This window comes from Notolepis coatsorum (genome assembly GCF_963971535.1).
Source record: "Notolepis coatsorum genome assembly, contig: SCAFFOLD_430, whole genome shotgun sequence".
In the NCBI taxonomy this organism is placed as follows: domain Eukaryota; kingdom Metazoa; phylum Chordata; class Actinopteri; order Aulopiformes; family Paralepididae; genus Notolepis; species Notolepis coatsorum.
The window spans coordinates 52146-79775 of NW_028173851.1; the positions used below are offsets into that span (position 1 = coordinate 52146).

The window sequence follows — 27630 nt, forward strand, 5'->3', positions numbered from 1 at the left end:
TAAAAGTTGTATGACAACTAATAAAGAAACTTGAACTTGAAACTTGAAGCAAGTATATTAGGGGTTATATGCAGGTATATGCGGAACCAATGTGCTGAACTATTGTGTCGATAACATAATTATCCACTGTCTTCACTATAGGGAATAAAATTAGTGAATTTAATCATATTGGGGCCATACAATTAAATTACAGCAGGATTGTATGGTTATGAATGCATAATAGGTTAGTTATCATAACAATATTGGATGATACAGTAGTCATTGTTTTAGACTTAGAACTAGACTTTGGAGTTAAATCATGGGTCAAAATGTACCTGCGAACACACGGTACAGAAACAGCTTTCAAACACAAACAAGGAAGAAGCTAATCAAATGCCAATCAATGCACTATTGATGATTGATTGATGAAGACTTTATTTCAGACTCAAGGTCCATATTACACATATACAAAACAACAACAAGAACACAATAACAAAAGAAACAAGGCCAACAACATAGATTTAAAAAACATTAAAATACATAAAGGCATCGGTTCCAATGTTTCCACAAATCAGAGGAGTACCTTGTATCACTTCGTTTTACATCACTAATGGCACCTATTATCTTGTTTTTTGACTCTAATAAACGACACGTAAAAATCAGGTTCCTCAGCAGAGCATGGAAGGTGGGGACATTTGTAGTCACAAACAAATGGCTTGCACTAGTCCGTCTTGGGAGCTTAAGGAGGATCCTAAATGCATCATTCAAAACTACCTGCATTTTTTTTTTTTTTTTTGCTGTGCTATAATTACACCATAGTACTGCAGTATAAAATGGAGTACAATATAGGCTCTGAACAGGCCTATTTTCACATTGTCTGTACACATATAAAATGTCCGTGCCAGCATATTGGCCTGTGCATACAGTTTGCAGCACTGGCACTGCACATCAACATCATCACACATGTCATAACTCATCAGTGATATTGTGACCCAAATATATCATACTCTTCACCACATCTATGTTGGGAAACCTGATTCTTTGGAGCAGCATATAAAGGAGGAGCATATAAATCGAGGAGCATATAAATACCATGTACATTCTGTTGTTGCAACAAACCAGCAGAGTCTCAAGGATTTCTTGTGGAGCTTCATTCAAACAGGTCAGTGAGTAACGTACAGTAGGTGATTATGCTTGTTGGTTATGGCTTCTTTTTAATTTGTTGGTTTGCAACTTAAGACATTTACATTCATATGTTTGATGATCTTATTGATTTTTCCATTGTGCTTCACTTTTCTTACAGGATGATTTACACAACTTTGATCAGTCTTCTGTTGGTTCTTATATGGGAGCCTACTCCCATCAGCACCCGTGACCTAGGTAGAGTTTTGTGAAATACATGTATTTGTTGATAATTGATTGAGATCAAACTTTCGTTATAGAAATACCACTCTTGTAACTTTATATAAACATATGTGTATAACTAACTATCTTTGTGATACCGCTGCAGAAAATCTTGCATTGCGTGGAAGAGCTACCCAATCAAGTACCTTGACCTCCAGATATGCAGCCTTGGCCATTGATGGAAACCATGATTCAACTTGTACGCACACTAGCAAACAGAAAAGCCCCTGGTGGAGACTGGACCTGCTAGACTCCTATATAGTCACCTCTGTCACCATCACACACAATCACTCCTCCAAAGAAGGAGACTGCTGTGCTAAGAGAATCAATGGTGCTGAGGTCCACATAGGAAGTTCCCTGGAGTATAATGGTAATCTCAACCCTAGGTGAGAGTTTTTCTTTAATTTCACTTTCTACATATTTGATCTGTAGAGGAGAGAGCCTGGAATACAACAGTGCCTATCACCGAGGGTGTTTGTCCCATTGCTTCCATTGCCTAGGGCAGGGGTGGCCAACCAGTCAGAGACTAAGAGCCACAAAAATTACTGTGGTACCACAAAGAGCCACACCATATATACCAGCGTTTCTCAACCTTTTTTTCAGTCACGGCACCCTTCATAAGTACCCTGCGAAACCATCGGTAGCTAAATTACTACATCACTTTTAGCTATTTAAAAAAAGTCTGTAAATGTTTATTTAAAAAAAATGTAAGCACATGTACATAGTCAATGGGTCCTGTTGTTCAGCCTTACAGTCACAATGCTATTGGATAGTAAATGTGTTTATAGGTCCCACCCTCTTTGGGTTAAAATTCCAAGGCACCCCAGTCTAAATAAGAAGTTCAAGTTTCAAGTTTGCTTTTATTTGTCACGTATAAAGTACATGTACATTACAGTGAAATGCTTGGTTCTGTATGGGCCTGTATGAGAAAAATGCAAACTTAAAAAAAAAATGTAGGCTGGGCTGGACTGACCTGGGTTAGGCTGGGCTGGACTGAGAGCAGATGGGAGACAAAGGCTAGCACTGTCTGTCTGTCTGTCTGTCTGTCTGTCTGTCTGTCTGTCTGTCTGTCTGTCTGTCTCTCTGTCTCTCTGTCTCTCTGTCTCTCTGTCTCTCTCTCTCTCTCTCTCTCTCTCTCTCTCTCTCTCTCTCTCTCTCTCTCTCTCTCTCTCTCTCTCTCTCTCTCTCTCTCTCTCTCTCTCTCTCTCTCTCTCTCTCTCTCTCTCTCTCTCTCTCTCTCTCTCTCTATTTACAATAGCCTGCCACACAGTAACAGTATGTGACAAGTGTTTTTGTCTTACCTGTCACTACTCAGTGGGACTTCTGGCACTCCTTGCTTGCCACAATACTCTTCGGATTCGGCTTGTATTCAGTTGTACTCGAAGCAGTTCCTTCACATGTGTGTCAGTCAAACGAGATCTGTGCTTGGATTTCACAAGTTTCAGGGTAGAAAACAATAAATGAATAAAGGGCAGATGCTTTACAGGGGGTTTTGTAGATACAGTACTTAATTTTGCCATCTGGACACATGCAATTTTAAATATTAATATTGAATATCAGGCCTATAAATGACCATATTATGGCCAAATCATAGATATATGGATCGGGCCAAAAATCTCATCTTTCCAATGGCAAGAGTTCAATCTGGATTTAGTACCACCAGGCGCCTGTCACAGGGCAGCAAAGAACGTGAATTAAATCGACTGTAAGTACAGTTACTTTTTTATAATGTCCATTGCTATGTAATTTTTCATCAGATTGCAATGCGTTTTTTTTCTAGACATTCACAGAAAGGTAAAGAAACAAACTACGTTCTATTTTATGGCAATAACGTTCAGGTTTGTTCGACCCATGAGATATAATCATGAAAATAACATTCAAAAACAATTTTCACGTCAAGCAGCTCGAGCTTCCAAAGCGGCTGGCGTGAGCTGGGTAGCTTAGTGCGCCAAGATATTTATACACTCATATTTTGCTTAAACACTTAAAACCATTGGTAAACAAATGTAGTGCTGAAAATGTACACTTTGACTGTTTTTTTTGGGGGATAGGGTCTTTACTCTTGGCTACATTTGAAACAACGTCTGACTAACTAAATTAACTCGCTAAAATTACTTTTAGTTTTTAATTAATTACTAAAAAATGTTAATACTTTATTGTGTCAAATAAGTCACTTTACATTTAGGTATAGTATGTGTACTGTACACACATACACATACATAACTGCACATATCCATACATAAATACATACGCAGGGCCGCCTGGGAGAAATGCGAGGCCCTGTGCGAGATTTAAACGCGAAGAGAAGAGGGTCTATACCAGAGAAAACAAAGTAGCAAGGAGCCAATGGCCGACATCAGCTAAATAGGCTAACTGCAAATAGAGTAGCCAGGTACTGACACCAGGCCACACACAGCTTTGGCCAACGCTACCCAAGCTACACAAACGACCAAGACAATTCACACACAGCAAATGTCGTATCTCCAAATGTTGTGAAGTAACATATGTTTTGCCTGGAAAAAAACATCGTTATTAACAAAACATTCGGGAGGGGAAGGAAGGAAGAGTGGGGTAATGTCCAATGGACATCTTACCTGCACCAAGGAACGCAGGGCGAAAGGCCGCAACACAGGTCTCCACGTTGACGAAAGGCCTCTCGCTGGCGGGACAAAAAGAAGCTATGGCCGGTGCCTTGTCATGGTGCAGGCCCGACTACATCTTCTGTCAAAGATGATGTCGTAGTCAGAGTGCCAGGGCCTGCTATTCTCACGGCTAATGTCAATGGTCGTAGCACAAGCTAACAGCTAACTCTAGGCTAACTGATAGCATCAAGCTAACGTTCCCAGCCGAGCGAAAACGAGCAGCTAACGTCGTAGCTAAACAGCTAACTGGCTAACGCTGTGTTTTCCTCTTCTCATACGAAGAGAGAAGGGAAAAAGAAGGCAATACACGTCCCACTACAGAGTGGTGTTTACCATAGCGGTGCCGGCAACAAGTCCCTCGCGGACTATAGCCGACTTGAGCATGGAGATATTCTCATAATGAAACACCAAGCTCACCTCCCTCGCACCAGGTGCTGACACCAGGCCACACACCGTTAGCTACTAGTACTACAAAAGCTAGTCGGCCTGTTTGGCTCCCGAGAGAGAGAGAGAGAGAGAGAGAGAGAGAGAGAGAGAGAGAGAGAGATATCCACAGCGGGAATAGAATAGAGTGCATTAAAAACTCACCAAACGTCCAAGAGGATGGAGACAACCGCGTGGAGTTGACGAAGTTCATCTGCCGAACGACCGTCCTCTTCATCTTGGCATAACAATGCTGCACGCGCTGTCTCTAGGTTAGCTAACGCTAGTTAGCCTTTAGCTAAGCTAGCTACTAGCCGACATCATCATGGCTATATCCCGACTGAACCACACGTTAGCACTCAATATTATAACGTAGCTAAAGCTAACTAGCTGTCCCTGTCTTTAGCCGGGATGGCTAACCTGACTGAACTGTCTAACATGCAACAACTTTCATCTTCAGTCCATCTGCCGAACGATGTCCTCTTCATCTTGGCTGGCATAACCTCCAATGCTGCACGCACGAAATAGTCAGACGCTAGTGATGGGTCGGTCATGAGCGACTCGTTCATAAGAGCCGATTCATTGCCGTGAGCGTGAGTCGAATCGCTCACGTCTGGCAATGAGTCGGTTCACGCCCCCCCCCCCCCCCCCCCCCCCCCCGGCACGCACACAGACACACACAATGAACTCAACAGACGCTACCTTACCTGTAACCCCTCCCCTCATTGAAACCAATTCTGCTGCCTGCAGAGCCTCAGAGCTGCCTGCAGAGCCTCAGAGCCAGGAACAAGTCAGACACATTCTACAAACGTGTCTAATGTGAAATATATAAGCATATAAGCAAAACTAGATTTTAGGAATGTGATGAAAAAGGGCCTCGCGGGAAGGGGGGCCTCGCAAACATTTTTAAAATAAATAAAAAATAAAAATAAAAATAATAATAAATAAATTTTTTTTTTTTTTTTTTTTTTGCGAGGCCCCCCTTCCCGCGAGGCCCTGTGCGACCGCACTGCTCGCACACCCCCTGTACATACGTACATACACACACAAATGTACATACGCATATTTTAAATCTTGACACTTTTTTTTGTTTTACCCATCACCCATACAAAAACAAGAGACAAAAAACACAAACAAAAGGGGGAGTACCAGTACAGATCCTGGACTGGCAAACCTATCCATCCATCCATCCATGGTATACATCTAATATTCATCCCTACTCGTCCCCACATACATATATAAAAGAAATTAAAAATTAAAAAAAAAATAATAATAATAATAAAGTAAAAAATTAAAATAAATAATAAGTAAAAAGGCTAGCATTTTCATTATAGGTGTAGGCCTACGGGGTGTTCCCCAAAAATTTAGTAGTAGATCAAAGATAACTGCCTACTACTACTGCTACCGTAGTTTTTGTAATAAGCTCCAAGGCCTCTGTAAATCTCAACAACTCTTTGAATTAGAAGCCTTGACGCCGCCCTGATCAGATGGTAAGGGGCGCCTGTTTGAATTTGTTTGTTATAATTTTATTTATTTTTTTTAGTGTATCACAGGGGTTTTTGCCTCACTGGTTTGTGTTACTGAAGGGTGTTGGTTCTCTTGTGTGGTTTGCCATTTGCCGTGTGCCATTTGCTGTGCTAACTCTGCTCTGTGCTAACCAGTGCTAACTCTGTGCTAACTCTGCTCTGTGCTAACTCTGCTACTGTAGGTGCTTCAGTGGTTGAATTATTTGCAAACTAGAAAGGTGCTCTCAGTAGAGCACACATCTCCACCAGGTCACACGCCAAACACACAGGCGGGCAGGTACAGAAACTGACTGCTCTCCTTATAGTTATTAGTATTAGCATTAGCATGCTACCACTAACAAGCGGTGCTTCAGCGGTGCTTCAGCGTGCTTCAGTGGTTCTTTATGGTTCTTCAGTGGTTCTTCGTGGTTCTTCAGTGGTTCTTTAGTGTTTCTTTAGTGGTTCTTTAGTGGTTCTTCAGTGGTTCTTTAGTGGCTCTTTAGTGGTTCTTCAGTGGTTCTTCGTGGTTCTTCAGTGGTTCTTCAGTGGTTCTTTAGTGGTTCTTCAGGTAAATTGTGTGTATTCTAGGGTGCTTTTGGCAGCTTTTGGGTAACTCTAAAGTGAGCAGTTTGTGGCGCTGGTGCAGTAAGGATGGCTTCCATAAAGGATTTTGTTGATCACCCTTCTGATGAGGTGTTGGAGAGGTTTTCCAAAGCACTGCTTCTGGAGCTTGCTGTGCACTACAAGGTGGAGCTTACTGCCAGTGAGAAGCGTTTGAAACCAACTGCCTTGAGTGCTTTGAGGGCTTTACTCGTTAGGGAGCAGGTGCTTGTGGCGAGGGTGGAGGAGCCTCTTTTGACTGACGTGTCTCCGCTACTATCTGGTGTGGCGGAGGGTGAGTGGAGGCTTAGAGAGTTATAGTTTAAGGAAAAACAGCTACAGCAAGAGGAGAGGAGAGAGGAGAGACAGCAAGAGGAGAGGATTAAGGAGCGGGAGCTTAAGGAAAAACAGCTACAACGAGAGAGAGAGAGGAGAGGAGGGAAGAGAGAGAGAGAGAGCACGATTGTGCGCTGAAGGAGCTTGAATATAAGCATGCTGCCAGTCGGGTTCTCTGCATTCGGAGTCGCGTTCCGGTTTTGATATCGGCAAAAATATTAGGATGGTGCCTCCTTTTTCTGAGAAGGATGTGGATAGGTATTTCCCCCTTTTTGAACGGGTGGCAACCACGTTGAAGTGGCCTAATACAGCCTGGACGCTGCTGCTGCAGTGTGTTCTCGTTTGTTAGGCACAGGGGGCGTATACTGCTCTGTCCCTTGAACAAAGTGCTGACTATGAGCTTGTAAAGGCTTCCATATTGAGGGCTTATGAACTAGTCCCAGAGGCCTATCGTCAGCGTTTTAGAGGCTATCGCAGGTCGGAGGGACAGACGTATGTTGAATTTGGAAAAGAGAAGGAGAACCTGTTTGATAGATGGTGTACCTCTCAGAAGGCAGAGTCAAAGGAGCAGATTAGACAGTTGATTCTCCTAGAGGAATTTAAAAGATGTGTTCCTGATACCGTTTCCACTCATCTAAACGAGCGTAAGGTATTGAAGATAGGCGACGCTGCTGTCTTGGCTGATGAGTTTGTGTTGACACACAACACACAAGTCCGTCTTTGTGGAGGAATACCGTGTTGAGTCCAGGGGTAGGCGTCCTTTTCAGGGGGGGGGGGCGTTTCCCAAAACCTGTGTCTGCTGGTCAGTTTACTTCACCTCCTAGGCGTGGTGGTTCTGCTAGTGCATTCCCAGAGGGGATTATATGTTTCTACTGTAAGGAGCCTGGTCATATCGTTGCTGGGTGCCCGGTGCTTGAACAGAAAAATTTCAAAACTGTGGCTCTGGTAGAAACCGTATGCAGAACACCTATGCCAACGTTAGAGGGTGATGGGGGGAGTATCAAAGTTGTGGACAAAGAGCTCGAGGGCTCCTCAAGATTTATGATGGATGGATTTGTTTCCCTGACTGATGCACTAGAGTCAAAGCAGGCTATAACAATATGGAGAGATACCGGAGCTTTTCAGTCCCTCATTCTGGAGGGGATTTTGCCGTTTTCAGAAAAGTCTTCATTGCATTCCGGTGTCGTTGTTCGTGAATTTGGAGGTGGATTTGTGGATGCACCTTTGCATGAGGTCACACTCAACTCTCCCTTAGTATCAAGCAATGTTGTTGTGGGGGTATGTTCTCACATTCCCATAAGAGGTGTGTCCTTCATTCTAGGGAATGATTTGGCTGGTGACAAAGTGCTGGCTACTCCAGTTGTAATTCCCATCCCTGTGGTTTCTGAGGTCCCTAATGAGCTGGCACAGAAACATCCAGGAGTGTTCCCTGTGTGTGCTGTGACACGGGCAATGTCAAAGGACAAAAGTGATGTTGTTGATACTTCAGATTGTGACATTACACTTGGTGACACGTTCTTTGTTGAATTGGAAAGTGACTCTGTTGAGGGATTTGGGAAGGAGGAGCTAGTGCTAGAGAAAAATAGAGATGTCTCCTTGTCGTCCCTTTTTGAAGTGGCTGCATTTAACCGTGAGATGGCGCGGCGTAGTTTAAGTAATGCAGGTGCAGGTGTTGTTGAAGATTTTGCAATGCACACTATGAATGTACCTCTGCATTGTGTTTTTCTTGATTGGGCCCTAGTGTCGGGCCCGGTGGTGAAACCGGAGGTGACTTGTGTGCCAGATACTCAGGTGGCGGGAGATGGTCGGGCGGAGCAGTGTCTCGAGGTCTTCCCAGCCTGTACGGTGGCTGAGGCCACGGACAAATTGGAGGAGGAGAGTGAGGAGGATGAGAGTGGGAAGGATGCTATGAGGGATGTTGCTAATTCATGTGGCAACCATTTTGATCATGACGAAGTGGATGTGTGTGCCACCATTTTGTGTCATGACGATGTTACTGTGTGTGCCACCATTTTGGCTTGTGACAGTACTAATTTGACTGACACCATTTTGGATCCTGACCATGTTATTCTATGTGACGTCATTTTGGATGGTATTCCAGATGCTTTTGTGACTGATGTATTGCCATGTTCCAGGGACGGTGAGGCCGTACCTGAGGCGGTGCATCCTACTCTGGATGTTCACGATTTGCACTCTCCTGAACTGCCAGTGCCAGGAGGAATGGATAGGGGCGCTGTGGTGGTATCAGAGACCTATGATATTTGTTTTCCGGTGTTCTGTCCTGCTGAGCGCAGTGAGCTTAGCTCTCATATTGATTTTGGTTTGCAGTCTCTTTTTGACAGGTCGGTATCGGTGGAGAGGCCTGTTGAAATGGAGCTTATATGTGATAAGGTATTGGTTTGTCGATGGGGTCCTAGGCCTTACGCCTCAGTGGAGGATGAGCCTGCCCCACTCCAGCCATATACCGCAGTGGAGGAATCTTTTGTGAGGTCTCGCTTGCCCGAGAGTCGGGACAGTGTTGTTTTTTGTTTTAAACCGCATTGTCGAATGTTTCACAGTGGGGAGCATTCGACAAGGTTGAAGGTTGTGTGCGACAGGGGCCGGCCGTTATCGCTGTTGTGGTAGTGGCCCTGACAATTAATGGGTCACAATATTTTTTGTTTAGTGGTTTGATGTGTAATGGTTGGCAACCATTTTGGTGGGGGAGATGTTATGTCCCAGGCTTTTGGCCTGTGGTACAGCTGACTGCTGCTAATTGGCTGATTAGTGCTAATTGGACACCTGCCTGGCAGTGCTCAAAAGGCCTTCCTCACCCACACATGCAGGGTCACAGTTGCTAGAGGAGATGGTTGAAGCAGTGTCTTTTTCCCTTTCCACCACTTTGATCTTTAGTTTGAGCTAGTAATCTTAATTAGAATAGTCTTTTGGTGTCTGTGTGCACTAATGTTGCTTCCCTTTGAGCCAGGGTCGTAACAATGGCCATGGTGATGATCTCATCCAAGTGCTCCGGCAACTCACGTACGGAGAGCTCGTCCTTCATCCGTACGGAGAGCCCCTGAACAAACAAGACACAACAGGGAATCTCTGGCCAAGCTGCCTCCCGAGCCACAATCCTGAATTCAATGGCGTAATCTGTAACATTGCGGAGGCCCTGCCGGCAGGCGACTAGCCGTCCACCGGCCTCATAAATAGAAAATACTCGGGAAGTATCGAAGACTCTTCTCAACTCCCCGGTAAAGGCGTCCACATTGCTACAGATTACTGACCCATTCTCCCATTCGGCTGTAGCCCAGGAAAGTGCTCGGCCAGAGAGGACGGTGATGATGTATGCGACCTGGGAAATAGCAGAGGGGAATGAGCGTGGCTGCAATTGGAACACGAGTGAACACTGGGTGATGAATTCTCTGCATCCCTCCGGTGCTCCTGAGTAGCAGCCCGGCGGTGATAGCCGTGGCTCCCGGATCTCTTTAATAAAGACACATCCTTTTTTTTATCCACTTTTTCTCCCATTTTCTATATTTTCTCCCATCCCAATTTCGTATCATCCAATTCAACCCTCCCCTGTCACGAACGCTGTTTCTTGCCTCCCACAAGCCGGCTGCAATGTGGACTAAGTCATACATAGCACAAGTCCCCTCCGGTACTTGAGGTAACAGCAGTCGCATCTTTTCACCTGCGCAGCTCGATCTCTCAGTGGCGAGGAGTAACGCGTGGGAGGCTCACGCTGCCCCCGACACTTCCTGATTCTACTGCGCAGGCGCACCAACCGACCTGTAGGAGTCGCTGTCCACAACCCCCGATCCCCACCCATCAGTTTCCCACCCCCTAATACGGCCAATGTGTATTAGTACGGACGACCAGCTAAACTGAAAGCAAATGTGGAGCGCTGGGCTCGAACAGGCAAGCCCAGCGTCTCCAGATTTCGTGGCGAGCGCCTTGCCCACTACGCCACGTAGCCACCCCTAATAAAGACACATCCTTAGAAATAGCTACCTATCTCCGTCTCTCCTTGTCTCCTCCATTGGACTCACTACTACTCACCCCCATACGTAACACTAACCCAACCATCTATGAAATCATAGCACTGATTGGAGACAAAATAAGTGATGAGATAGTCAAACAGGCGAAACAAGCTAAATACTTTCCCCTCATAATGGACTTTACTCTTTGAAAGTTACACATTTGTAATAAAAAAAGTTTTTTAGTATATTTTTTGTTCGCGTCAGATTATTTGTAACATTTGTTACAATTATACAATATTTTGTATCTGTCCTTAACCTGTTAAGCTGTAGCCCTATGTTCAGTAAATTGAAGATTGCTCTACTTCTACAAGGTCAATTAGCATGTTCTTGGTATCTAGGACCTGGGGGTATGTATTCCCAGTGTCAGAAATATTGTGTCTGTTACTAGGCTTGAGTAAATTGTGATGAAACAAAGGAGAATATAAATTAGGAATTTTCTGCAGCTCATTCACCACCTTCTTGAGATCAAGTGTACAAAAAATCTAAGCAAATGGATAAAGGGAAGATGATTAAACAGAAGGATTTGTAGATACAGTAATACATTATAATCCATTTTAATTATAAATTCATATTTTACCTTGAACTTGACCTTGACCTTATTATGGGCAAATCATACATCTATGGATATGGAAAAAGCTCCTCTTTCCAATGGCAGTGTTAAATCTGGATTTAGTCATTTCCTCACGGATTTCCGATAAAAGAGATATAATTAGCATTTTTTTTGATAAATTCATATTTTCGGTAAATCTTAAAAACATTGGTAAAAATTAAAATATACACTTTGACTGCTGTTTTGATAGGGTTAAGGTATTTACTCTTGGCTACATTTGAAAAAGAAACACAACATTAACGACGATTCGTGACACGCCGCTTTGCCGACCTCTAGCGGCTCGGGTGTGCATTTCTTTTAAGACAATAATTAAAGCCCTACTTGTTGCCTCCGTTCAGCGGTTCTCGAGTTACATGCCGATATGTGAGGCGTGCGCCAAAGTACACAGCAAAGTACCCCCGACTCGCGGGGCTTTAGCGCCGTCAATCATTTGGCGATTTTGGCGATTTCCAATGATACCCCATGTGGGGATCTAATACGGTCTCTATTGATCGATTTATGATAAAAACAGCTTAACTGTCCTGTGTTAAATCCATTGTGTCTGTCTTTAATGTATCTTGTGTTAAATCCATTGATTCTGTCTTTAATGTCTCTTGTGTTAAATCCATTGTCTCTGTCTTTAATGTCTCTTGTGTTAAATCCATTGTCTCTGTCTTTAGGGTAGGGGTTTTTCCTTGTATTCCTGCAGGTAGTCCTTTCACTCTGACGTTGAACAGCAGTTCTAAAGGACGTTATGTGACTGTGTTACTGCCTGGAGTGAAACAATATTTGTCACTCTGTGAAGTTGAAGTGTATGGGTATCCTGCTCCTAATGGTAAGAACAAACTTAAGATCTGTGTTGTGTTAAAGCTAGCTCATCCCTATTTCATCACAGCACATAACAACTTGTGTATAAATACTGTGTACCATGTAAACCTTAGATATACAATTGTTGTATTTTATGCTGTATATTTTGTACATAATTTTGATTACTCACATGTGTCATCTAGTGGTTATATTTGAAATTACATGTATTACCTGTTATTTCCCCCTATGGCTTGAAATAATTAACCATTTACATTTGAACAAAGAATTCCCCATTTTGGTTGCTGTAGTCTGCTGGAATACAAAATATTACCTGTTGGTGAAACTCACAAGATTTGTATTTCAATAGGCTAGCTGTCTTTCTTAACAAAGGACTTCTGTTCACACCTTTGTGTCAGGCTTTCTGTGAGAACCAGTCTCCTTTCAATCTCCCAGCTAAGACAGACGGTCCTCAATACACAGCCAGATAACCATTGACTTAAAGTGGAGATGAAGCAGTGAGCAATGTGATCCTAGTTTGTTTGTTGTGTACCTTGTGTAAGACAGGGTTCTATAATCAAATGTGAAATCCATCTTATTTGTCTGAAAAATATAATATAATATCCCTGTTTTCAACATGGGCGCCGCCATTTTGTTGCTGACGTCATGGCTGACGTCATACCGTGGCTTGGGTGTATACACTCTGGTTAGCTGCCTATATTGAATGGGTCGGTCAGCAAATAAAATGTTGCCTACAAAACAACGGGACCGCGGTGGTTCTGTTTGTATTGCTCCTGGCTGTTCAAACTAATTTTACCATGTGAGAGAGAGGAAAGTTGGTTAATTTCCACAAACTACCAGTGAAAAAAACAGTGTTGTTGACATGTTGGCTCGGGCTGCCTGCACCCAGACGGCGCGACCAGCCTGTTGGACAGGGAAGGAGGATCTGCAGCGAACACTTCATTGCCTCGGATTATGTTGTTGGGGTGGGATGTTTGTCCAGAAGACCACTAATCAGCTGAAGCCGGACGCGGTTCCCTCGGTCTTCGACAGACAGACCGGCGCAGGCAGTTCAGCGTCGCGGAGCATTTAGCCTGCTGGCTACCTAGCTCCACTTCAACCAGCATCGGGAGCTCCAGCAGCTTGTCGATGTGCTAATAGCCTCAGCAACCTAACGTTAGCTGGCTCCAGCAGATCGACAAGCTGCTGGAGCCAGCTAACGTTAGCTTGCTGAGGCTATTAGCACATCGACAAGCTGCTGGAGCTCCCGATGCTGGTTGAAGTGGAGCTAGGTAGCCAGCAGCTAACGTTAGCTGGCTCCAGCAGCTTGTCGATCTGCTGGAGCCAGCTAACGTTAGGTTGCTGAGGCTATTAGCACATCGACAAGCTGCTGGATCTCCCGATGCTGGTTGAAGTGGAGCTAGGTAGCCAGCAGGCTAAATGCTCCCCGACGACAACGTGGCTACTCATCCCGGGAGATAACGGCGCTGCCTGGCTGGTTAGCGTTAGTTAGCCAGCAACCAGCCAGGCAGCGCCGTTATCTCCCGGGACGAGTAGCCACGTTAGTTAGCCAACAACCAGCCAGGCAGCGCCGTTATCTCCCGGGACGAGTAGCCACGTTAGTTAGCCAGCAACCAGTCAAGCTAACGTTAGCTGGCTCCAGCAGCTTGTCGATGTCGTCGGGAGCATTTAGCCTGCTGGCTACCTAGCTCCACTTCAACCAGCGTTGGGAGCTCCAGCAGCTTGTCGATGTGCTGGTAGCATCAGCAAGCTAACGTTAGCTGGCTCCAGCAGCTTGTCGATGTGCTGGTAGCATCGGCAAGCTAACGTTGGAGCTCCCAACGCTAGCTTGTCGATGTGCTGGTAGCATCGGCAAGCTAACGTTGGAGCTCCCAACGCTGGTTGAAGTGGAGCTAGGTAGCCAGCAGGCTAAATGATCCCGACGCTGAACTGCCTGCGTCTGTCTGTCAAAGACAGAGGGAACCGCATCGGGCTTCAGCTGATTAGTGGTCTTCTGGACAAACCTCCCACCCCAACAACATAATCCGAGGCAATGAAGTGTTCGCTGCAGATCCTCCTTCCCTGTCCAACAGGCTGGTCGCGCCGTCTGGGTGCAGGCAGCCCGAGCCAACATGTCAACAACACTGTTTTTTTCACTGGTAGTTTGTGGAAATTAACCAACTTTCCTCTCTCTCACATGGTAAAATTAGTTTGAACAGCCAGGAGCAATACAAACAGAACCACCGCGGTCCCGTTGTTTTGTAGGCAACATTTTATTTGCTGACCGACCCATTCAATATAGGCAGCTAACCAGAGTGTATACACCCAAGCCACGGTATGACGTCAGCAACAAAATGGCCGCGCCCATAATGCTAAATGCTTCAGAAATGTACACAACAAATCGTTTTTTCTTAGAAACTGCTTATTTTTATAACGTGACTTCTTCTGTGGCTTATCTAAATACTAATGTGATGCTATGAATATGTATTTATGCTCACTGCTTCATTTCCACTTTAAAGTTACTTACATTTAATAACTAATCATTATTAAATATACCTCATTATCCCTGTAGATCTAGTGTTCTCCCTGTAGATCTAGTGTTCTCCTGTAGATCTAGTGTTCTCCCTGTAGATCTAGTGTTCTCCTGTAGATCTAGTAGATCTAGTGTTCTCCTGTAGATCTAGTGTTCTCCCTGTAGATCTAGTGTTCTCCTGTAGATCTAGTGTTCTCCCTGTAGATCTAGTGTTCTCCTGTAGATCTAGTGTTCTCCTGTAGATCTAGTAGATCTAGTGTTCTCCTGTAGATCTAGTGTTCTCCCTGTAGATCTAGTGTTCTCCTGTAGATCTAGTGTTCTCCCTGTAGATCTAGTGTTCTCTCTGTAGATATAGTAGATCTAGTGTTCTCTTGTAGATCTAGTGTTCTCCCTGTAGATCTAGTGTTCTCCTGTAGATCTAGCGTTCTCCTGTAGATCTAGTGTTCTCTCTGTAGATCTAGTGTTCTCCTGTAGATCTAGTGTTCTCCCAGATATAGTGTTCTCCTGTAGATCTAGTGTTCTCCTGTATATCTAGTGTTCTCCCTGTAGATCTAGCGTTCTCCTGTAGATCTAGTGTTCTCTCTGTAGATCTAGTGTTCTCCTGTAGATCTAGTGTTCTCCCTGTAGATATAGTGTTCTCCTGTAGATCTAGTGTTCTCCTGTAGATCTAGTGTTCTCTGTGTAGATCTAGTGTTCTCCTATATATCTAGTGTTCTCCTGTATATCTAGTGTTCTCCCTGTAGATCTAGTGTTCTCCTGTATATCTAGTGTTCTCCCTGTAGATCTAGTGTTCTCTGTGTATATCTAGTGTTCTCTGTGTAGATCTAGTAGATCTAGTGTTCTCCTGTAGATCTAGTGTTCTCCCTGTAGATCTAGTGTTCTCCTGTAGATATAGTGTTCTCCTGTAGATATAGTGTTCTCTGTGTAGATCTAGTGTTCTCCCTGTAGATCTAGTGTTCTCCCTGTAGATCTAGTGTTCTCCTGTAGATCTAGTGTTCTCTGTGTAGATCTAGTGTTCTCCTGTATATCTAGTGTTCTCCCTGTAGATCTAGTGTTCTCCTGTAGATCTAGTAGATCTAGTGTTCTCCTGTAGATCTAGATCTAGTGTTCTCCCTGTAGATCTAGTGTTCTCCCTGTAGATCTAGTGTTCTCCTGTAGATCTAGTGTTCTCCCTGTAGATCTAGTGTTCTCCTGTAGATCTAGTGTTCTCCCTGTATATCTAGTGTTCTCCTGTAGATCTAGTAGATCTAGTGTTCTCCTGTAGATCTAGTGTTCTCCCTGTAGATCTAGTGTTCTCCTGTAGATCTAGTGTTCTCCCTGTAGATCTAGTGTTCTCTCTGTAGATCTAGTAGATCTAGTGTTCTCTTGTAGATCTAGTGTTCTCCCTGTAGATCTAGTGTTGTCCCTGTAGATCTAGTGTTCTCCTGTAGATCTAGCGTTCTCCTGTAGATCTAGTGTTCTCTCTGTAGATCTAGTGTTCTCCTGTAGATCTAGTGTTCTCCTGTAGATCTAGTGTTCTCCTGTATATCTAGTGTTCTCCCTGTAGATCTAGCGTTCTCCTGTAGATCTAGTGTTCTCTCTGTAGATCTAGTGTTCTCCTGTAGATCTAGCGTTCTCCTGTAGATCTAGTGTTCTCCCTGTAGATCTAGTGTTCTCCCTGTAGATATAGTGTTCTCCTGTAGATCTAGTGTTCTCCCTGTAGATCTAGTGTTCTCTGTGTAGATCTAGTGTTCTCCTGTATATCTAGTGTTCTCCTGTATATCTAGTGTTCTCCCTGTAGATCTAGTGTTCTCTGTGTAGATCTAGTGTTCTCCCTGTAGATCTAGTAGATCTAGTGTTCTCCTGTAGATCTAGTGTTCTCCCTGTAGATCTAGTGTTCTCCTGTAGATCTAGTGTTCTCCCTGTAGATATAGTGTTCTCCTGTAGATCTAGTAGATCTAGTGTTCTCTGTGTAGATCTAGTAGATCTAGTGTTCTCCTGTAGATCTAGTGTTCTCCCTGTAGATCTAGTGTTCTCCTGTAGATCTAGTGTTCTCCCTGTAGATATAGTGTTCTCCTGTAGATCTAGTGTTCTCCTGTAGATCTAGTGTTCTCCTGTAGATCTAGTGTTCTCTGTGTAGATCTAGTGTTCTCCTGTATATCTAGTGTTCTCCCTGTAGATCTAGTGTTCTCTGTGTAGATCTAGTGTTCTCTGTGTAGATCTACTAGATCTAGTGTTCTCCTGTAGATCTAGTGTTCTCCCTGTAGATCTAGTGTTCTCCTGTAGATATAGTGTTCTCCTGTAGATCTAGTGTTCTCCTGTAGATATAGTGTTCTCTGTGTAGATCTAGTGTTCTCCCTGTAGATCTGTTCTCCTGTAGATCTAGTGTTATCTGTGTAGATCTAGTGTTCTCCTGTAGATCTAGTGTTCTCCCTGTAGATCTAGTGTTCTCCTGTAGATCTAGTAGATCTAGTGTTCTCCTGTAGATCTAGTGTTCTCCCTGTAGATCTAGTGTTCTCCCTGTAGATCTAGTGTTCTCCTGTAGATCTAGTGTTCTCCCTGTAGATCTAGTGTTCTCTCTGTAGATCTAGTAGATCTAGTGTTCTCTTGTAGATCTAGTGTTCTCCCTGTAGATCTAGTGTTCTCCCTGTAGATCTAGTGTTGTCCCTGTAGATCTAGTGTTCTCCTGTAGATCTAGTGTTCTCCTGTAGATCTAGTGTTCTCCCTGTAGATCTAGTGTTCTCCTGTAGATCTAGTGTTCTCCCTGTAGATCTAGTGTTCTCATGTAGATCTAGTGTTCTCCTGTAGATCTAGTCGATCTTCTCCTGTAGATCGAGTGTTCTCCTGTAGATCTAGTGTTCTCCCTGTAGATCTAGTGTTCTCCCTGTAGATCCTGTAGATCTAGTGTTCTCCCTGTAGATCTAGTGTTCTCCCTGTAGATCTAGTGTTCTCCCTGTAGATCTAGTGTTCTCCTGTAGATCTAGTGTTCTCCCTGTAGATCTAGTAGATCTAGTGTTCTCCCTGTAGATCTAGTGTTCTCCCTGTAGATCTAGTGTTCTCCCTGTAGATATAGTGTTCTCCCTGTAGATCTAGTGTTCTCCTGTAGATCTAGTGTTCTCCCTCTAGATCTCATCTAGTAGATCTAGTGTTATCCCTGTAGATATTAAAACTGTAGGCTACAATGCTAACAGAGCATTGTCTACAGCAGTGTTTCATTGTCAGTGGAGAGCTATCAGGCAAAAATTGGACAACAGAATGAAGGTTTACTAATAAAGCATTATACAACAGCATGCACATTTCTTGATTCTGATTGGCTGAAACAGTCAACTTACACGTGGGTATTTGTACTAACCCCACGCTCTTGGTCCCAGGACCCGCCCACAACCGCATTACTATCACTCCGCCATGCAAGTTTTTAGCAATAGTATCCCGGGCCTGAGAGCGCGGGGCCTGAGAGCGCCGTGCTCTGCCTGTCTGCAGATGGATGCTTCTCGTTTTTAGAAGTGAAGCAAGAAGGCAGACAAGCCGGACACTCAGTAAACATTACAAAAGGATATGGATCAATAGGGTCATAAAGACTAAATGAAAAACAATTCTGTCACGGCGAATGTGTTAGTTGCTTAAACAATGTTGGATGATGTAATTGATGGGTCATGAGTCATTGTGGAACAAAATAATTTTTATAATTTTTTTACCTACTTTCTATAGAAGCAGCTGGGAGGTGCACTGTTTTAAGTGAGCGTGGACTATTGAATTGATTGATTGCTAATTTTATTACTGTCCGCCTTGTTTCCAACTGGTTAAGCACTCTTTCGAAGTCGCTCTCTTTCGAAGTTGGTTAAGGTTAGAGTTTGTCTTTAGAGCAGGGCGATAGACCACCAGCCCTGATTCCAAACTCTAACCTTAACCAACTTCGAAAGAGAGCGACTTCGAAAGAGTGCCTAAACTTAACCAGTTGGAAACAGCTAATTTTATTACTGTCCGCCTTGTTTCCAACTGGTTAAGTTAAGGCACTCTTTCGAAGTCGCTCTCTTTCGAAGTTGGTTAAGGTTAGAGTTTGTCTTTAGAGCAGGGCGATAGACCACCAGCCCTAATTCCAAACTCTAACCTTAACCAACTTCGAAAGAGAGCGACTTCGAAAGAGTGCCTAAACTTAACCAGTTGGAAACAGCTAATTTTATTACTGTCCGCCTTGTTTCCAACTGGTTAAGTTAAGGCACTCTTTCGAAGTCGCTCTCTTTCGAAGTTGGTTAAGGTTAGAGTTTGTCTTTAGAGCAGGGCGATAGACCACCAGCCCTAATTCCAAACTCTAACCTTAACCAACTTCGAAAGAGAGCGACTTCAAAAGAGTGCCTAAACTTAACCAGTTGGAAACAAGGCGGACAGTAATAAAATGAGCGATCAATCAATCAATCAATCAATTCAATAATCCACGCTCACTTAAAACAGCGCACCTCCCAGCTGCTTCTATAGAAAGTAGGTAAAAAAATAATAAAAAACCCTCTTATAGGGAAAAGAAAACCTCCCCCCCCCCCCCCCCCCGCTATATAGGGCAAAGAAAACTTGTTTTTTTCTATAGGGCAAAGACAACTTTTTTTTTGTTGTTTTTTTGTTGCATCTAAGAATGAAGTTCTATAGAAAGTAGGTTAGAAAAGAAAAGTTGGATGTGTTAGTTTGTTGGATGTCTAGTTGAAAGACAGTTGGATGTCTTAGTTTGTTGGATGCCTATAGTTGAAAGATGATGATGATGATGATGATGAATGATTTTATTTCAGTCTTCTTTTACAAAGCATAGTAGTAGAATATTAAAAAAAAAAAAAAAAAAAAATGTCTTAGTTTGGTGGATGTCTTACTGAGAACAGTTGGATGCACTTCCGAGCTGCTTCCACATATTTTTTTTTGGGAACTACTTTTTCTGGCGGATGTTTTTTTCAATAAATCTTCAATTAATGTGTGTTTATTGTATAGCAATAAGGTTGGATGAATGCGTCAGTTGTATAAAAGCCATTACACCACGTGCAGTCGTGGGTTGTGAGAATTAGACCATACCTAGGGGGGTCTAACAACCACCCCTAGGCATGGTCTAATTCTCACAACCCAGTCCTGCGCGTGATGTAATGCTTAATTACATCACGCGCAGGAGTGGGTTATGAGAATTAGACCTGGTCTAATTCTGGTCTAATTCTCATAACCCACAACTGCGCGTGGTGTAATGGCTTTTATACAATGGCCGATGTCATCAAACATTATTGCTATACAATAAACAAAAGGTATTATTGCTATACAATAAACGAAAGGTTATGACTATAATCTACATTTACATTTACATTTAGTCATTTAGCTGACGCTTTTATCCAAAGCGACTTACAAGTTCTGTACGACAAGCCATCAGGAAGAGCACAACTCTATCAGCTGAGTAACAATGTTCATCAAAGTGTTGAGTGCTACAGTGTAGGTTAGTTTATTAGGACAAGTGCATGACAGTATGGTTAGTTAGGGTTAGATTTTTTTTTTTTTTTTTTTTAATTCAGATAATGGTTGAAGAAGTGAGTCTTTAGTCGACGGCGAAAGATTGGACGTGTTTCGGCTGTCCTAACTGGGGTGGGTAGTTCATTCCACCATTGTGGGGCAAGGACTGAGAATAGGCGACTTCTCTTTGATGACCCTCCCGGAGCTTGGATAGGAGTAGGTCTGAGGCGGCCAGAAGATGCAGAGCGTAGGGGTCTTGAGGGTGTGTAGTTAGAGACCATTGACCGGAGGTAGGCGGGAGCAGTTCCCTTTGCCGCACGGTATGCTAGGTCAAGGGCCTTGAAGCGGATTCGTGCAGCAATGGGGAGCCAGTGCAGGTCCCTAAGAAGTGGGGTGACATGGGCCGACTTCGGTAGGTTTGAGATCAGGCGGGCCGCTGCGTTCTGAATGAGTTGAAGAGGCTTAGTGGCAGTGGCCGGGAGGCCAGCGAGCAGTGCGTTGCAGTAGTCGAGGCGGGAGATGACTGTTGATTGGACGAGGAGTTGGGTGGCTTCTTTTGTCAGGAAGGGGCGTATCCTTCTGACGTTGCTCAGGAGGAATCGGCAGGTTCTGGTTGTCGCTACGATGTGAGCAGAGAAGTTCAACTGGTCGTCGAGGACAACACCAAGGTTCTTGGCGGTCGGGGACGCGGTCACAGCTGCATTCTCGACTGTGATGGAAAGGTCGGTCAGGGGGGAGGATTTGGCCGGCAGGTGGAGCAATTCTGTTTTGCTTAGGTTCAGTTTGAGGTGGTTGGTCGTCATCCAGGCGGAGATGTCGGACAGACAGGCCGAGATCCGCTCAGAGACGTGGATATCTGAGGGAGGGAAGGAGAGGAAGAGTTGAGTATCGTCGGCATAACAGTGGTAGGAGAAGCCATGAGACGTGATAATGTTACCCAGTGATTTAGTGTAGAGGGAGAAGAGAAGGGGTCCTAAAACCGAGCCCTGGGGGACACCCGTCCGCAGGGGGCGGGTGACCGACAGGGTCCCTCTCCATGACACTTGGTAGGAGCGGCCATTGAGGTATGATGACAACCATGTCAGCGCAGAGCCAGCCACTCCCATTCCTGCGAGGGCCGCGAGGAGGATCTGGTGGTTGACTGTGTCGAAGGCTGCAGATAGATCTAGGAGAATCAGGACAGAGGAGAGGCCTTTCGCTTTTGCTAAGTGAAGTGCCTCTGTGACCGCAATGAGGGCTGTCTCTGTGGAGTGACCAGTCCTGAAGCCTGACTGATTAGGGTCTAGGAGGTCATTCTGTAAGAGATAAGCAGTTGAGTACTGGCTGAGCATCTCGCTCTTCGCCATACCGAGATATATCTTTATCTCCAGTACCCACTGTACTTCATTAACAAAAACAATGCACCCATGCACTTGACCAGGCCCCGCCCCAGTGTCCCCTATAAGACACCGGACATGGTCATACTCGCCCTTCCTCGGGAAAAAGTTTCCATCATAGAAAACCCAACCAAGGGACCTCAGGGCGCGCTAAGAGCGAGACGCTCAGCCACTACTCATATAACTAGGTTATAGTCATAACCTTTCGTTATAGCGTACTGGCCTCGCGTCTCGCTCTTCGCCATACCGAGATATGGGGCAGAGCAGATGCGTGGCCCAACAAATGTACCCCCTGAGGACCCGCAAGCCCTACCACCAGGGGGGAGGGGAGTCCCGTCCACCCGCCCTTCCTAGTGAAGAGGGGGCGGCAGTCAACTCCACCAAAGTGCGAAAAAAGAGGGAACTAGAGACCCCTAAAAACGCACAGCACAGGCAGGACCACATGTGACACATCACCCCGTGGCACACACCCACACACCCCTGCTAACCCACCGAAGGGCGGGACGCAGGGGAGGTCCCAGACCTCAGAACCGCCTGGGAGACAGAACCCCCAGTCATGTCCATGAGGTAAAACCTAACAAAGAGACCCGGGGAGGACCAGGAGGCCGCAGCACAGATGTCCTCCACCCTAACAAGGCGGCAGAGGCCGCCACTCCACGAGTGGAGTGCGCCCTGACACCCCCAGGGGGGGCCAGTCCAGCCAACGTGTAGCAAAGGGCAATGCCCTCGCACAACCAATGTGACAGGCACTGTTTGGACAGTGCCTTACCAGTGCAAGAGCCACCGTAACAAACAAAGAGCTGATCGGTAGCCCTGAAGTCCTGAGTCCGACTGAGGTAAACCCCCAAAGCCCGGACGGGACACGACAGGTGAAGGCTCGCCTCTAACTCACCAGCGTGAGGAGGCGGATGAAACGCCTGAACCACAATATCCCTCGAGCGAAAAGAGCTCCGGATATTTTTTGGCACGAAGACTGGATTAGGCCTCAGAGTCGCACCGCTATTGACACGAATAGACAAGCACTCAGGCCGCATCGAGAGAGCACACAGCTCACCCACGCGCTTAGCGGAGGTGATGGCCGGCAGGAATGCAGTCTTGAAGACAGCTGTTCCAAAGACGCCTGCTCAAGAGGCTCAAACGGGGCCTCAGACAACTGGCCGAGGACCAGTTGGAGGTCCCAACACGGAGACAGAGAACGTTCCACCGGCTTAAGACGGCGAGCGCCAAGCAGGAAACGCTTCACAAGAGGGTGGCTGAACAACGTAACGCCCTCAAACCCCACATGACAAGAGGATATAGCCGCGGCATATACCCTCACCGTCGAAGCAGACAGTATACCCAAAATAGACTGAAGGAAGGAAAGGACAGCGTCCAGGGGGCAGGACACCGGGTCCAAGCCCCCCACTCTACACCACTCTTGGAAATACGCCACCTACCTGTGTAAGCCGTGGTAGAGGACGGAGTGCGCGCGTGCCGGATAGCGTTAACCACAGAATAGCCAAGACGCATCCCCACCAGATTCACAGCAGCCGCCAGCTGACAGCAGCCAAGCCTAGAGGCTGCCCCAGAACAGGAAGGCAGAACAGAGTTCCGCATGCCTGAGAGAGGGCCCGCGTTGACCACGGAACAGGCCACGGCGGGGCGACACAGAGCTGAATCAGGGCCGGGGACCAAACAGCTGAGCCCCGGCCCGGCACGACCAGGACCAAGTCCCGCGCTCCCGACGTACCCGCCCCAACAGCTGAGCTATGAGGTGTAAGGGGGGGGAAGCGTACAGAATCCCGGACGGCCACGGAATCGGTCCCAGACCAGCCCGACTATGTCTGGACATAATCCCCACTCGTCAGGGTGAGGACCGCCCCGCGACATCACACCTGCACCCACATTCACCCTGCCGGGGATGTGGAGAGCCCTCAGGCTGCGCAGATGGAGAAACGCCCATAGCCAGCCGACCGCCGCCCGGTGCAGACGGGGGGAGCGTACTCCTCCCTGTCTGTCGATATACGATGCTGCCGTCGTGTTGTCCGTCCTGATCAAAACACCGTTTGAGGACCAGAAGGAATGCCTTCAATTCCAACACATTGAATGTAGCGCAGACCAGGCAGCTTGGTCTTGCCAGCTGCCCCCTACTGCGTTGGGCCGACACGTCCCCCCCCCCCAGTGAGGGAGGCATTGGTGAAGACTGTGACGTGTGACAGCCTGCTGCCCATGGGGACCCCGCTGGTGAGGGCCCCAGGTCCTCCCCAGAGGGCGAGGTCCCCCAGTACTGACATGGGAACCTTAGCCGCTTCCACTTGCCTCTCACCGGGTCTATTTCCATACTGGAAAACCACCTCTGTATCCTCCTCACGGAGGGAAGAGGAGGCCAAGAGGGACCACGGAATGAGCAGATGCCATCATACCGAGCAGGCGCATCACGGACAGCGCCATAAGCGTCCTAGTGCCGAGAACACCCACTCGCCGCCGTTCCGAGAGGGATGCCCATATAGACCTTGAGCTTAGAATAAGCCCAAGTACTCCACCCGTTGACTGGGAAGAGGAGTACTCTACTTCCAGTCTACAGCAAAACCCAGGCTGGTGAGGAATTCCACCACCTGCCTGGTATGAGACCTGATGATCTACCCTGACCGCCAAGGACCAGAACGTCATCCAGGGCAGAATACACTTCATAACCCCCGACGACACAGAGGCCCCAGTGCGGTCTCCACGCACTTGGTGAAGATAAAAGCATCAGCTAAATGACTAAATGTAAAATGTAAATGTAAGATGCTGGGAGTCAGAGAATAGCCGAATGGCAGCCTCTGGTACTCATACGCTAAACCCTGCAAAGGAAGCGTAGGCAAGCCCTAGGATGGAAGATCGGGGATGCGAATACGCATCCTACAGGTCTATGGAGGAGAACCAGGCCCCCACCTGACAGCGTTCAACAGGTGGGAGATGGTCAGAAATGCTGAACCTTCCATGGGACAGGGCCAGCATGGGTCTGACACCCCCCCTCCCGATTTCTCAGGCACCAGAGAATACCGGGAGGAAACGCCACGCATCGCGTCCTCCTTTGGGACCATGACGATGGCTTGCTTCGCCCACAGAGATTGGATCTCGTTGGCCAGAGCTGTCACTGCTGGTGATCCTGACAATAGGGTCTGTACCAAACCTGAAATTGGGTGGGGTTGTGTAAACACAAGTCCCCGCCTCAGCGTTCTCTCCATCCACCTCAACATATGGCACTGCTGTAGCCATATGTGATGATAATCCCAAGCGCACCCGCCGCCACTTGGCGCTGGTCCGCCAGAAACCATAGATAGGCGGCCCCGTCCCGCCCACTGTGCGTAGCCAACCCCGGACCCGCTAACCGCGCGAGCAGAGCGTTCCGTGGAGTCGGGACATCGGACCCTGACACTACCCACGAGGCAATCGCACCCAAGGGGGGACCCCGACAGAAAGGGTCGGTTTGATACGGGAGAACCTGACATCATACTAGGTGACAAAAGCTCCCCCACTGAACACCCCTCCAGCATGGACTGCTGAGGAATTGTTCTACAGCTGGACATGCAAGGTGTGAGGCCCCCACACTGCCCGATAGGGTGGGTTCCTACACACCGTATCCCTGCAGTGATATTACTACCACCCAAATCACGCGCGCCTGCCAGACCACTGCCGGTCTTCCGGGAGTGGGAGGCACTAACGTGATACCCGGCCTGACGAAGGCGAGGTCGGGGGAACCCGCACTGTTTGCCTCAAGAGGTCTCGAGCCCCCCTGCTGACAACCTTTGTAGTTGACAGACGTAACACCAGGCTCAACCAAACACAGACGCAGAACGTGTGGCGTGGGAGCCGCTTGACAGCACAACATTCTCATGGACAGACCCAGTTTAAGCCATCAACTGGGTGTCAGCCCCTGTCCCCATGAGAAGCGAAACGTGGGGCCGCTTGCGCTTCATTGAAGACACGCGACCCGCAACCAAAGGAAACAAAACAGAGCCCTTATCCTGCTTGTGTTGGGGGGGGGAGTGACCGGAGAGCCAGCTGCAGACAGCTAGACGGCGATGGTTTTTTAGGGCGTGCTCATCTAATGTAGCCGATCCCTCGGCCGCCAAGGCTGTCGGCCTTGCGGTCACCTGTTGATGTTGTACCCAGGGTACCTCAGGCGGGGGAAACATGGCCGCTGGTTGAGGGCCTCGCCACAGCCGCTGGCGAGGCCGTGCTCTCACCTCTGGCTGTGCGGTGTGAGGCGGTGTAGGGCCTAGGTCAAATTCCGCCCGCGCTCCTGCGGAAAGACCAAAGTCCCTCTGCGGAGAGGGGAGCCCTGAGGAGGGAAAAAACGTCTCACCCCCTCAAAGGGAGACTGATCCAACCAAGATGTCTGTAAACAAGCGTTGACAGCATCCTAGCCCTCCCTGCGGTTATAGCTTGCGGCTAGGTCAAAGCTAATAACATCAAAACCTTGCGCGATGTTTCGACGTCGGCTGGCCTTCATGGCCCGCCACCCGACACCATTTTTGACAGAAAAAACAGCAATTTGAACAAAGTTACTAGTCGCTGCTAATTCAATACCGTGGCGGTATAGGCTTAACAGCCCACCAGCCACCTGCCGGGCCGACTCACCTCATGGCGTCGGCCGGGCGGGGCACCGTTCCAACATGCCAGAGGCAAAGGACTGATGCCACCTGCTTCACAAGCACGGAGCACCAGTGGTGGTTGCAACAAAAACGACTACTAGTGAAGCACTGCCTCACTAGTAGGAATGCAGCAACCTCCACTGTGGTGTGCACCCATGAAGGGGTAAATGAATAAATTAACTAAAACTCCACCAACACACTGCAGAATGGGCTAGCCCATACACACAATGTTAAGGGGATGCAGACCAGAGAAACACCAGTCCCGCACACAATTCATAGATTCACAAAAAGCACACCAGCCCTGGGCCTCAGCCCATCCACCCATGAAAAGGTAAACAAGCCCCCGTCAATACACAACTCGGTTGTCTCACGGGACAATGAGCAGTATCACAAATGCCAGCATTGACGCCTGGTGGCGCAGGCCCTACCTGAGCGCGACCTAGCCACGACAGCTAGCCGCCGCGCGACGTCCCTCGATCCGCTGTCAGAAAACGAGGAAACCCCAGGACAGGCTCGATGCGCTGTTAGAATGTGCCGAGAAAATTCCAGGGGCTGGAAAATCTCCGGCGAAAACCCAACATTGTTAAATTTTCCTTCTGCATTTCATAACAACTAGTTCATGGAGTGCACTGCATCGTCCATGATGGAAACAAAAAAGAGGAAGGGCGAGTATGACCATGTCCGGTGTCTTATAGGGGGACACTGGGGCGGGGCCTGGTCAAGTGCATGGGTGCATTGTTTTTGTTAATGAAGTACAGTAGGTACTGGAGATAAAGATATATCTCGGTATGGCGAAGAGCGAGACGCGAGGCCAGTACGCTATATAACGTTAGGTTATGTATATAACCAAGTGAGAGAGGAGCGTGAGAGAGGAGCGAAAAGAATGGAGAACCAGCCCCAAGCACACCATACTTGGTATTCCCAGGCGGTCTCCCAACCAAGTACTAACCAGGACCAACCTGTGTAGCGGCCGAGATCTGACGAGATCGAGCGTGTACAGGTTGGCATGGCCGTAAGCCATTACGACAGTGCTGAGTACAAAATTTACCCAACCAGGGTCTCCATAGCGCTTAACCCTGTGACACCCGGACCGACCTGGCATTTTTCCCCCTGAAAAAAGCCCAAGTCCCTCAGGGTACCAGAACAGCAGATCTGCATCCCCGGCGGACAACGGGTTTAACTGATCCGGACCAGCGTGACCAGAACCAGTCCCGTGCCCTAACCACGCCGACATGCCTACTCCAGGAGAAGGGGCAGATATGCGTGTTGATCTTAAACATGAAAAGAAGGCGCCACCCAGACGTTCGGGGCGAACCGCGCCCGGTGGCCCACCCCCAGGGCGTGAGACCC

The 27630-nt window shown here is 47.0% G+C and overlaps 1 protein-coding gene across 1 annotated transcript in view; it reads left to right on the forward strand.

The window, feature by feature from the left end:
- Positions 1 to 1011: 1011 nt before the first annotated feature.
- Positions 1012 to 27630, forward strand: part of LOC311247683 (uncharacterized protein) — a 35714-nt gene continuing 9095 nt past the window's right edge. Inside the window, exons 1-4 of the mRNA XM_084338693.1 lie at positions 1012 to 1141; positions 1283 to 1359; positions 1490 to 1769; positions 12181 to 12335. Coding sequence (XP_084194819.1) covers positions 1284 to 1359; positions 1490 to 1769; positions 12181 to 12335 — 511 coding nt within the window. The 5' untranslated portion in view covers positions 1012 to 1141; position 1283. The remainder of the gene's footprint in view (positions 1142 to 1282; positions 1360 to 1489; positions 1770 to 12180; positions 12336 to 27630) is intronic.